This window comes from Oreochromis aureus, linkage group 2 (assembly GCF_013358895.1).
Source record: "Oreochromis aureus strain Israel breed Guangdong linkage group 2, ZZ_aureus, whole genome shotgun sequence".
Classification (NCBI taxonomy): domain Eukaryota; kingdom Metazoa; phylum Chordata; class Actinopteri; order Cichliformes; family Cichlidae; genus Oreochromis; species Oreochromis aureus.
In genome coordinates this window covers 15,341,107-15,353,790 of record NC_052943.1, presented here as the reverse complement: position 1 = coordinate 15,353,790, position 12,684 = coordinate 15,341,107, and the positions used below count along the sequence as shown (strand labels likewise).

Genomic DNA, 12,684 nt, shown 5'->3' with positions numbered 1-12,684 from the left:
GCTATACGCACCACCCTCCCCAAAAAATAGCACTCCTAACGGAAACGCTGACGTTTCCCTGTCCTAATCTGGGAGGCTGAGAACTGCGTGTCTTATGAGAGGGCCGTTTTAGCTTCATGATGAACTCTCAGCTCTGCGCATTTGGAAAGCTACATGCTAATTCCCCCGTCTTCATCTGTCCGTGTGTCTGTCTGTTGACAGAGGCCTGGCCGGCTCTACACTGACACCATTTGGTGCAACAGTGAAAGGAGATAAAGAGGAATCTCATTAAAGCACTAATGCAGCTCATTTGCCATTTGATCAATGGCTAGATTTACACAGGAACCCTAAACTAAATGGGATTTTCAACCATATGCGAGCCAGATGGCAGGGTTTCTCATGTTTATGTGGCTGTACGCAAATAAGATCTGGGGGTTACGCAGAGGTTTTCCATCAGATTTATGCATTATTTTGCTTTCTGCATGAATCTGACCCTGAGAAAGAAACTGCATTGCAGATGACTTCATTATTTTTTGTCTCACTTCTGTACTTAAATCTTTCTCTTGCAGGGATTTTTATGCTTTTGGTTCACCTTGCTCCAGTGCTTTTCCTTTTTACCTTGAAGCTCCTCTCACAAAAAAAAAAAAAAAAACCCAGCAGCTTTTAAAAGTCACACTTTTTTGACTTTGAGTGAGCCAACTTAAAGGAGAGGCGATCAGAAGGAGCAGCGTGAACACTGAACATTTTTTCGTTAATCCTGTAAAGGTTTATGGAAAACGAGATGAAGCACTTCAAGCGCTGAACTTTAATGCTCAAGTGAAATTTGCATATGAGGGCTCTGCTCCACTTTCTGCCACAGCCGAGCCACATATATGTCACTTATGATATAGCCCATGAAATCTACTCTAATGTTCCTGGTGTCTTCTTGCTGGCATCAGTAATTAACCGCCTCCACAGATGCTGCAGAGCTGCTGTTTGAGAATCTGCTGAGGGATTTACACAGTGAATGTGGAGCCTTGGAACTGACAAGTGTAGTAAAAGGTCATGTCAAAATACAACTGAATACATCAATAAATAATGTTAACAATTAAAATGGAGATAATGTTATGACAGTAGAAACACTCAGCTTCCTAGTAGTTACAGAGGCAACTTTTTAGTCTGGGCTTGTTAAGATGAAATGCTGTTACTGCTGTTGCAAAAGAAGTAAAGAAGCTTTCTCAGTAGACCGAAGTTCCCACTTACTCAATCCAATCCTTAATTGCGAACACTTGTAACTTCATTACCTCAGAGATTTTGATCCATATTGAAACGATAGCATCAAAGAGCTGCTGCAGATGTGTCAGCTTCACATTCACAATGAAAATCACATCCAAAAGTGCTCTACTGGCTTGAGATCTGGAGACTGTATGCCAAGACAATATCACCCACAACATTACACCACCAGCAGCCTGAACCGTTGATACAAGGCAGGATGGATGTTGTTCTCTGCCATCTGAATGTCGCAGCAGAAATCAAGACTCATCTGATCAGACATTTTTTTTCCAGTCTTTTGTTGTCTAGATGTGAATTGCAGCCTGAGTTTTTTGTTCTAATCTTACATGTGGCATCCGGTGCGGTCTTTTGCTGTTGTAGCCCATCGGCTGTGTGCTCAGAGATGCTCTTCTGCAAACCTTTTTTGTAACAAGTGGTTACTTGAGTTATTGTTGCCGTCCTATCAGCTTGAAGCACTCGGGTCATCCTCCTCCACTCAAAGAATAGTACCCATGCTCGTGTACTTACTGTATTACATAACTTGGTTTCATTCTTATAGCCATAACTCATCATCTGTTATTTAATGTAATCTCTTCCTCAGTGTTTAACTTGCCTTGACTTGAGATTGTGATGAATAAACATGCGTCAGAGGGTTTTTTTTTAATTCATCCTCATTTTAAAGTATTTATCAATAATGCAGAGAAACTTATAAAAGCAGAAAACTAATGCATAAATGTTTCAATTTGACAAAACTCAGGTGTTTCAGTTTAAAGCCTTACTGTTCATATATCTTTACATAACTTCTGAAAATTGCTGTTTGCAGCCTTTGTGTAACTTGCTCGTGGATTAGCTTCATCTGTTGAGTCCGGACAGATGCAAGCAGAGATTATTGGCCGGTATTTGCTAAAATGTTTCTGATATACACCACGTACATTTTCATAGTAGAAAGAAAGTGCAGTAAAAGAGATTAGAGGCTCAAAATGCATTGCTTACTTGTCTGCAGCACATGTAGCAGAGTAACATTGCAGCTGAACAAACAGTGGCGTGGTGTCAGCTGTGGTCTTCAAGTTGCCAACTCTAAGAATAAATTCAGAGTTATTTAACAACCCTTTAATCCCTTTCCCTTTTTTAACAACTCTACCATATCAGCTGTTATATGAGTATAAAAATCTTTTGGTCCTTTAAAAGTGGTCAATCTGGTCTGGGTTTAGTTGCATAACTCCTAAGTAGTGTTATTACATTCCTAACAAGTCCTCCACAATAAAAGACTAAATTTCTTGTGAGTTACTCCATTTCAGAATAACACATCAAAACTCACTTGATTAAAAAAACAAGTCTCCATTTATACTTTTTCTCTTAATATTAGGAGACGATTGTGGTGCCATTCAATAAAAAGCAAATCTGAGTTTGGAGAAGAAGTAGGTAATGACTGGTGTTCTCAGCCAGTTGGCTGGCCAATCAAGCACAGTATTAACATGGTCAGCAAACCATTTCATAGCAGTTTTGGCACAGTGGGCAGGTGCTAAGTCCTGCTGGAAAAGGAAATCAGCATCTCCATAAAGCTTATAAGCAGATGGAAGTGGATGAAGTGCGCTGAAATGATTCTGCTACACGGATGCATGGACTCTGGATTGGAGCATCACGGATCAACCAGACATGGGATCATCACACATCCCAGGATCTGATTTACTAATTAAATGAAATATTCACTTTAAATTGAAACAACGACTTTGGACCACTGAGCATCAGTCCAGTTTCTTTTTTCCTTAGCCCAGGTAAGATGCTGCTGATGTTGTCTCTGTTTCAGTTACAGCTGTTTCCTAAAGACATCCGTTAATAGTGGCTCCTGATGCACTGACGGCAACATCAGTCCATTTCTTGTGAAGCCCTCCCACGTTCTTGAATGGACTTTTCCTGACAGTCTTCAGGGAGCTACTGTCATCCCTGTTTCTCGTACACCTTTTCCTAACACACTGTTTCTTTCCACTGATACAGCACAAACAGTGAGCCTTTTCAGGAGTCACCTTCTGTGGCTCACTCTCCTCGTGGAGGGTGTTAATGATCGTGATCTGGGCAACAGTCAGTTCAACAGTCTTCCCCATGATTGTGTTGCATGCACTGAACTCGACCAAGAGATAAACAATGTTTATAATTATTATTCTAGGAGCCTGGATTTCTAATTTTCATGAGCTAAAAGCCAAAATCACAAACATTAAAACAAAAATGCTGTTAAATTGTTTTCTGTATGTGCCTTAAATACAGAATATTTGCAGGATTACCTCTTTGAATTAAAAAGAAAACATTTTCACAATATTCAGCTTTTTTTTAATAGGAGGACTAGATATATAGATGGTGTACAGTCAGTTTTATTTATAGTATGTACTAAGGAGGGTGTTAATTGCTTCACAAATGAGTAAGATCTCAAATGACTGATTAAAGCATTTATTCATGTATTCAAAAATACTAGGAGGATCTTGTATTTAAAATATTCAGACACACAAGAAGAGGCATGAAAATGGTTTCCATGGAGCACATAATATAAAACATTTGTTATTAATTCAGCTGGGGGGAGTCTACACTTCTGTCTTGTGCCGTTGTGCTGTCGTCACTCGAGTGCTGATTATCTGGAAGACAAAAGAAAAAAAAATACTAGGTCTACCTTTGAGGGATTTTAGATGGTGTGATGATTCTGTGCAGTTTACTTTTCTTTACAGTTCACTGTCATTTGGCTTAATGTTTTTCTTATTACCCCAAAGATGTGCTCGCAGCTCACTTGTTAACACAGGAGAAGTTTGAAAATATCCATCTGAACAAGCTGGTAAATGGTTTTCTTCCGAATAATCCCCTTTGTTACTTATTTACACTTTTCCTTCTTAAAGAAAAAAATTAAAATAAAACATGAACATGCATCTTCCTCATCCCCCTTTCTCCTCCTCACCTTTCACTTCATCCTCCTCGGCGCTCTCCTGACCGGTCAACGGGGCGTCTGCTTCCTGAGATGCACGTCTCTCTCCCTCCCATAGGACGGAGGCGTTGTTCTGGCTGGAGCGTAGCCGCTGGCGTGGATGTGTCTTCTGGTCGCCGGGACTGAAAGACTGTGAAACTCCCGAGCCTGCTCTGGCCAATCCCAGCCCCCAGCCGTGACGGGATCCCAGTTTACGACGGCCCCCGGAGCCAGCGCGCGTAGCCGGTGCGCCGGGAAGAGAGACCTCCGGTTCTGTCTGGGATGCAGATTTTCTCAAGGGAGAAGGAGAGACCGGAGCACTGCGAGGGTCTGGAACTGTATGAGAAGGATTGAGAAATTATTACTAAGAAAACCTTAAATAAAATATAAGTGCATTGTTACGATTGATCATTTTCTCATCAAGCAGTCATTCAGAGATATGAGTATAATTCATGTACAGGATCCTCCGCATTTGTGTTTTGCACGATGAGGCCACAGCACAAAGACAGAAGGTACAATTTTCCAGTGCCAAAGCAGTTTCAGGGACTCAGGACAAATATAGGTTCAGGAAAAAAAAAGATAACTGTGGCTCAGGTGGTGGGCCTGTATTGCCATTAATGGCGAGGTTATTAGTTTGATTCCTTCCCTCCTCATGTCTAAGTGTCCTTGAGCCACACATTAAGCCTGTACAATCTGCAGCACTGCAAGCCATCAATCCATGAGGGTGAGACCGACAAGCGATGTGAAGCTCTTTGTTTTGATACAGCAGAAAAGCAGAGAGAAATCAGTTCCTAACCCTTCATTTCAAACATTTATTCAGCAATTATCAAGCCACTATATTACATATATAAACAACTAAATGTGCATGCTCTATAGCAGGCATTTGTGGCATATATGTAAAATATTCTATACATTTGAAATGTTAGTCTCTTTTAATAGTTATTGATAAATAGATTGCAATAAAATGCCAATAAGTGCAGAGGAGAATTTGTTAAATCCTCCTTTTCAACATTTAACATCAACTGCAAACATATAACAACTGGTTTATTCAATTTTACATTAGACATTCATTAACAGCAATAACATTGCTAATAATATATTATTAGCATCATAACAAATTTTGGAATTATTGATTTTAAACACTTGAATGTGTACTCATGCCTGTTTCCAGCTACATTAGTGTCTATTCTGTTTGTTACCTGTTTTTATGCACTACCAATAAAGACTTAACAGTGCTGCTGAGAACTCAGGCACATTTTCAGCACTAACAATAACAATGAAAACGCATCATTTAGGACATTAGGCTGAAAAAATGCTGCATCTTGTCTTGTTCAGACTGCAGTCTGAGTGTGAGTTATTTTCAATAGAATCAGAGCTCACAGAGAGTTCAGTTCCTTTTTGTATTGTTTTCCTATTCTATTTTCTATTGAAATGAGAGTGTGTCTAAAATAACATATCTCTCTTTTTATATGTATATATTCTTGGGAATTGAAACGCAAGGTGTGATAAGAACGATATCAACAAAAAATTATAATAAGCACTTTCCAATATTGCCTAGAACTTCAAGTTTTCTTAAAAGCAGAGCTTAAAGTCACCCATAGTGCATTTTGACACCCTCAGTAAATCAGTAATTAAATGTGATAGACAGTTTAATACAAAATACTATAAATCAAGGTAATTTTTCATGCTTCATGTAGCTGATGCCGCAGTTAAGTACCACCAGGTCCCGCCTGTATACATCATCTTTTTTTCCTCTTTTCTTTGCTGTCTTGCATCCACGCTGCAGATGTTAACAAAGCTGTTTGTCCCAGTATTTCAGCATCTAGTGCTTCTAAAGAGAGAAGCGAGCATAAACAGACTAACCTTTTTCTTGAAATGGCAGGTATTCAAAGAGCTCAACTAGTACAATCCAAAACACCACTTGAGCTGTGCAGTGTGTTGCACAATGAACCTGCTAGCTAGAGTTGTTGTACTTCTCAGGGGGAAAAAAAAACATCAGCTTTCTTCTCTGAGACAGAGAAGGTTAGAGAAAGATGTAAGAAAGACAAGACAGGAGAGGAAGATGAGAGGTCATTTTTAAAGGTAAGGACAGCTCTACAAGTCTTCTCCATCTTTTGGCTGCTTCCTTTAGAGGATCATCTGCCGCCATCTCACCCTGTCCCTAGCATCCTCCTCTGTCACACCAACCCTCTGCATGTCCTCCTTCACTACATCCATGAACCTCAGAGGAGGTAGAGGTGTTTATGCAAACCAATTAAAACCAATTAAGTGATGATAATTCCATGTTAGTTAAAGTTTAAGCAGGACAGTAGTTTGCAGTGTTGGGGAAGACTGATGTCCACTGTGACGTTTACTTTAGATCCTGGCTAGCAGCAGAGATGTTACCTGAGAGATGAGGCACTGAAACAATTCAGAATTTAAATTTATTTAAATCATTTTTTATACTTTTTTTTTAATACTCACTGACCATCAATGTAAAAGTTAGTTAATTTATAGAATGCAAAATAAGTGCCTGTGTGCATGACTCCTGGACCTACATCCAGGAGGAGTCTAGTGGGAGTCATCAGTTTGAATTTAAGCTGATGATGTTCTTTAGTAACAATTTCACTATTATAGTAGCATTATACTGGTTTAGTGTTGGAAAGCAGCCACGGTGCTGCTTTAAAATCTGCTTATATACTGTAGAAATGTAGTTGGCTAAATCCACAGAGAGCAGTAAACCTCAGAGAAGCAGCAGCAAAGGTCAGCTGATCACAGCTTGTACGCAAAAAACAAATCTACTAGAGCTCATGACTCTGCTGCACTGCTATACTGAAGCTTAGGGTTCCCCCACCTGCCAAATCCACCTGTTTAAAAGCATAAATGATATAATAAAATATTCCTTTCTAGATAATCCAATGCACTTTTTTAAACAAAAGAGCTTAGCATTGATACAAGCCTGATCGTTGCAAGCAAGAATACTACTCCAAGTCCAACCTGTCATGTTAAACAGCTGTGAATCAGTTAAATGTTTGTAGTATACGTCACCCCAAACATAATAAACAGGAAGCAGTTTTGAGAACTGTCTTAGCTGGCTCTTCACTTCAAGGAGTTTTTCTGCTTTTCTCTGCTTGTTGTGAAGATGAAAGATCAAGTCTTTCTCTGGCATAAAGAGAGACTCGAGTTTAAGAAATCCAGGGGTTTACAGAAAACACACTGCAAGGGAAATAAAAATTAAGTGAGAGACAATGTTGGTATGTCAGAAAGAGAGAAAACACATCAAGAATGCAGGTTGAGGATTAAATCCTGGCTTTGAAAGCGTCTGCAGAGAGTTGTCTTTCTGACTCTCAGTCAGTAAATGCATAAAAAGCGAATGAAGCCTCACGAATCTCTTTCCTTTCAACATGTGGTTAGCAGAGAAAGCCAGCCTCTGTGAGTCTTGGCACTCTATGGGGAGAGATCTAAGGAGAAGAGAGTGGTATCAATGCCGACCACACTTGGTAGTCATGAGATGATTTGTATGCATGCCTGCAGGCTCGCTTGATGGGCTGAGCATGTGAGCATATCTTTGTGAAAACCAGTCAGCTGCTGTTTGTGTGTTTGTCGTTGTGCAGGAAGGGCGGGGGGGTGGTATAGTGAGCTTGGTTCTGGGGGTGTGTGCGAGATCTCACCAGGCTGAGGTGCGTGTGTGTCTGATGTAAATTCAGCGCTGTCGGCCAGGTTTTCCACGCTGCCCGCGGCGGTGAAGAGGGCGCGTCCCTCTCTTCCTCCTCCTCCTCCCCGGGGTTTGATTAGCTTCTTCATCCTGTCTGCAATCCAGTTAGATTTCCTACAAGGACACAGGGGACAGGGACCATTTACAAAGAGATGAGCTATGGGAGTGTTTGTGTCTGCATGCACTGCGCACCCTGATTTTTCCAGAAACAATGGGAGGAAGCCAAGTGTCAGGGGTTTCATCTTGTTCACAAAATGCTTTTTGTGCCATGTGTCGTTTATGCGCCAGGATTTCACCTGTAGAAGGTGCAACTGGAAACGCTATAATTAAAATGTCACCACCATAAAAAGGTGTAAAGGCACAGGAAGAGAATGGTCAGCTGTCAACATGTCTGGACGCCAAAATCCAAAATCCACCCCTGATAATAATGATTCTGCCTGTGAAAAACTAATAAAAATACATTTTTTGTATCAGGACACTTTACAGTTGAAAATGCAACTTTTCATTGGTTTTTAACTGACACATTTACTATCAGATATGTAATCCATCTCAAGTTAGTGTTTTATTTTCCTGTAGTGATGGATTTTGTGATTAAAAGGGTTTATCAGAGTCATGCAACATAACACGGCAACACTTTAAAGATGTATACTTTAACAATATGAAATGGATCTTCACAAAACACTTGGGTCGCCACACACTTAATAAACAGTCAATGTAAAACAATCCAGTGCAGCTACTCTGCAACTAAGTCTAATTTTCTGCAATGTTCTGTTTTTGTTGGCACTGTGAGATGATCTGAGCTTTGTGACACGGTGCGTTATCCGTCTGGAGACGGCTATCAGAAGATGGTACGCCGTGTCAAAGGAAAAGACACGATCAGGGGTACAAGTGTGCCAAGAAAATATCTCCCAAACCATTACATCACCAGTAATCTGAACTATTGGAGCCAGGATGGATCCATGCTTTCATGTTGTTTACACCTAAAGTCACAACAGAAACTGACTCCTCAGTCCAGGCAACATTTTCCAGTCTTCTATTGTCCAGTTTTGGTGAGCCTGAGTGAATTGTAGCCTCATTTTTCTGTTCTTAGCAGACAGCCAGTGCGGACCTCTGCTGCTGTAGCTGATTGATTGGCTGATTAGATATTTACATTAATGAACAAGTGAAAAAATTTACCTAAAAAAGTGTCCGTAAGTGTACATTCATGCATGTAAATAAATAGGATAAACAAACAGTGGCTGAACTGTCCCTAATAAAGTGTATGATTCCAGATTGTATTATGGCCTCTTTGAACTACTGTACTCTGTATCTCTGTGTTGAGATCAAGGCAAACAAGGAGTCACACAAATCAAACTTTACAAAATGTGAATTTACTTAGGTTTAGTCTCTATTTCAGGGAACAGTTGAGAATTTAAAGTCAGTGTTTACTGTCACTTAACTCTTTTTTTTTCTCCACTACCTCCCGAGGGATCTCTCAGGCTCTTTCACTGCAACTTTCTCTGCTGTGTTCGCTGGCTAATCACTAACAGTGCCCATCTTGTTGTGTCTGGTGGGAATCTGACCTACACATTTCATGTCCAACAGCTTCAACTGCCTTTCTACATGAAATCAATGTCCCTCACTCCTGTATTATATACTGCACGGGTGTAATTAACAAATACATTAGCAGCTTGGTGTATTGTACATGTAAACAAATTTATATAATGTACTTGGCCTTGCTGGCGGGGGATGGCATGCTGGGCTCGAGTACTCTGTACTGATCCATAATCTTCTCCACCAACTTCTGCTTCTCCCGTCGGAGCTCGCTCAGCTTCTCCCTGAAGGAAAACACACAAAGCATCAGAACAAAGCAGCTCAGAGGAAGAGGGAGGAAAATTTACACATCGTCGTGCATGCATTATCAGTGCAAGTTAATAGGATTATTCTGGTAGTGTGCACGAACGTGGCTGATGGTGTGTGATTTAACTAACGCCTAAAATCCTCTCGTGAGTAATGGAGACTTCTGGAGCTCGTTTCTTTCTTTTTTTTAACAAGCACATCAGATGCGAGACTGTGTGTTGATGTTATTGCGATCCTGTTGAGCTGCGATGTGCTCAAGTATGAATCTGCTGGAAAGAACAGCTTGTATTCTCAAATCAGTCTCAAAAGCAGGAGTAATAGATGGAAACATTTAGTCCAGCATCAAGGCATCGGGACATTTTTAGCCTCCCAGTGTTCATGGTGCTGTTGATGGCTGTTCAATCACTCCTTTAGCCCACCACTTTTTTCCAGACTGAAATATTTCAACAGCTATTACAGAGATTGTAATTCAATTACAGAAAATATTACTGTGTGCTGTAACAAAGCTACACTGATTTAAGGCGAATTGTGTCATGCAAAGCTTTCTGATTATCTATTTCATTTGTTTACCTAACTGACAGCTGTGCTTCTTCCTCAGAATTTGTATTATGACTACAGTATTAAAACTATGAACTAAGATCGAGACTCTTTAAGGAGGTTTTAATTCGTTTTATGAAAGCTTCTCAGTCATCTTCACGTGTTTTCTCACTCGATTCAAAACATTTCCTCCTGCACTCGTTTGAAGGGAGAACATCGTTTGACTGCAGCACTGGCTCTCAAATACTTTGCACACCCTTTCAAAGTAAAGTATTTCTGGTGAGCAGAAAATAAATCAGTTAAGTGAAATCAGTCTTAAAAACCACTGCTCAGAGGTATGCATCAATATTATTGTTTTTCATTTGAACACAACTGGACTTTTCACATGGACGAATATGTAACCTGAATTTTGAAAAATGATTGAAATGATTGAAAAATGATTTGGTATAAAAAGAGGAGAGAGTTTTTCAAAAGCAAAGATGGGGAGAGGTTCACAAGTCTGCAAAAACATGCATCAACAAATTGTGGAACAATTTTCAGAATAATGTTCCATATTGTAAAATTGTGAAGACTTTTAACATCTCATCATCTAAAGTGCATGAAAGATCATCAAAAGATTCAGAGAATCTGGAGAAATCTCTGTGTACAGGTCACAAGGTCCAAAATCATATCTGTGATCTTTGGACCCTGAGATGGAAATCACTGCATGGGCTCAGGAACACTTTTGGAAATTGCTGTCTGTGAATAAATATGTGCCATCCCCAAATGCAAGTTATAGCTCCATCATGAAAGAAGAAGTCATGTGTAAACATGATTCTGAATCACTGCTTTGGGCAAAAGTTCATTTAAAATGGACTGAGGCCAAATGGGAAATTGTTCTGTGGTCTTTTTGTAAAACATGGATTTTGCATCCTCCCAACTAAAGAACAGTTGCTTGTTATCAGCACTTAATTCAAAAGCCTGCATCCGTGATGGTCTGCGGGGACATTAGTGCCTTTAGAATCGGCACCTGGCTCATCTGTAAAGGTACCATGAATGCTGAAAGATATATCCAGGTTTTAGTGCAACATATGCTCCCATCCAGATGACGTCTTTTCAGGAAAAGCCTTTCATACTTCAGAAAGACAGTGCTGCGGCGTGGCTGAAGATAACTGAAAATATTTGGAGCTTCACGAAACACAAAATACCACAGAGAAGATCCCGGACTGTTGAGCAGCTAGAATCTTACATCAGACAAGAATGGGACAACATTCCTCCCCCAAAATCCAGCAGCTGGTCTCTTCAGCTTCCAGATGTTACGCACTGCTGTCAGAAGAAGACGGGATGCTACTGTCTGCCATCAAATTCAAAATGACCTTATTTTTTCTTAGACTTGTGCATTTTCTCAGTTTAAACATTTGATATGTTTTCAGTGCTCTGCTGTAAATAAATTATGGGGTTTATGAGATTTGCAGCTCATTTTGTTCTTTATCCAAGTAAAATTAAATACAACATAATAACAATAATAATAATAATAATGAAAAAATTCTATTAGAATTTCATTTGTAATCATTGGTATAGTCATATTTGATCAAGGCTACAGTCAAACTTTTTGGAATAAAACACCGAAAGTCTGAAGGCCACCTCTGTTTTTCCAGTTTGATGCCACTTTAATCTTTACAAAATAACAAAATTGGTGCGCTCACCCGACGGGTCAAAACTGCTGAGCGATGTTTTTAAACTGACGGGGTGAACATTCACCAGCAAACAGCTGCTTTTAACAACACTAACATCCATTCAGGCTCATATTTCGGACCACCTGATGAATATAAATTCTGTGTTTCTTCTTCTCCCCTTTAACTCGCTCTCTAACTTCTGAGGGAAATATCTTTCAGCAGCTTTTCAGCAGCTAAACACGCCTGTCAAGACAGCTATCTCAGTTGTTTTTATCTTGCGCACTCTGCCTCAGTCCCAAGCCATTTCTCATTTCCCCCAGGCCCATGCATTTCGTAAGAACTTTCCAGGCCTGCCATTCTCCATCTACCAGATATTTACAGACTTTCCTCACCGGTCAAATCCACCCGACTCCTACATCCACCTGCTCCTGGGTCACCACTAGAATATATATACCAGTCCCCTTCCCCCAGTTTTCTGTTTGTTTTTTTGCAACATAACCCCTGAAATGGATCCTGTTCCCATGCCACACATGATCTTTTCACAGCTACACATTTTCCGATCGGCTGGCAGGTGATACCTTGCCTTTTTTTGCCTTGCCTTTGTTTACTTATCTGGTCTGTGTTCCTGCTGCTAAATTGTAAGACGCAGCCAATTTCAGTAAAATTCTGGATACATACCACACAGCGGGTTTTTAGGCGAGGTTTTTTTTTATTCAGAAAATACTTGTCTCTCGATGATTTCACCATTAAACAAAGGGGGAAACAGATACTAAATCCTTCCACAG

General features: G+C 40.1%; 1 protein-coding gene across 4 annotated transcripts in view; it reads right to left on the bottom strand.

The window, feature by feature from the left end:
- Positions 1 to 3,656: 3,656 nt before the first annotated feature.
- ccdc88b (coiled-coil domain containing 88B) overlaps positions 3,657 to 12,684 on the bottom strand; it is a 58,282-nt gene continuing 49,254 nt past the window's right edge. For all 4 annotated transcript variants that reach the window (XM_039619144.1, XM_039619139.1, XM_031750570.2 and 1 more), the window contains 4 exons: positions 9,578 to 9,685; positions 7,825 to 7,982; positions 4,169 to 4,510; positions 3,657 to 3,854 (listed from right to left, as the gene is read on the bottom strand). In XM_039619144.1, the coding sequence (XP_039475078.1) occupies positions 3,784 to 3,854; positions 4,169 to 4,510; positions 7,825 to 7,982; positions 9,578 to 9,685 (679 nt within the window). In that variant the 3' untranslated portion in view covers positions 3,657 to 3,783. The remainder of the gene's footprint in view (positions 3,855 to 4,168; positions 4,511 to 7,824; positions 7,983 to 9,577; positions 9,686 to 12,684) is intronic.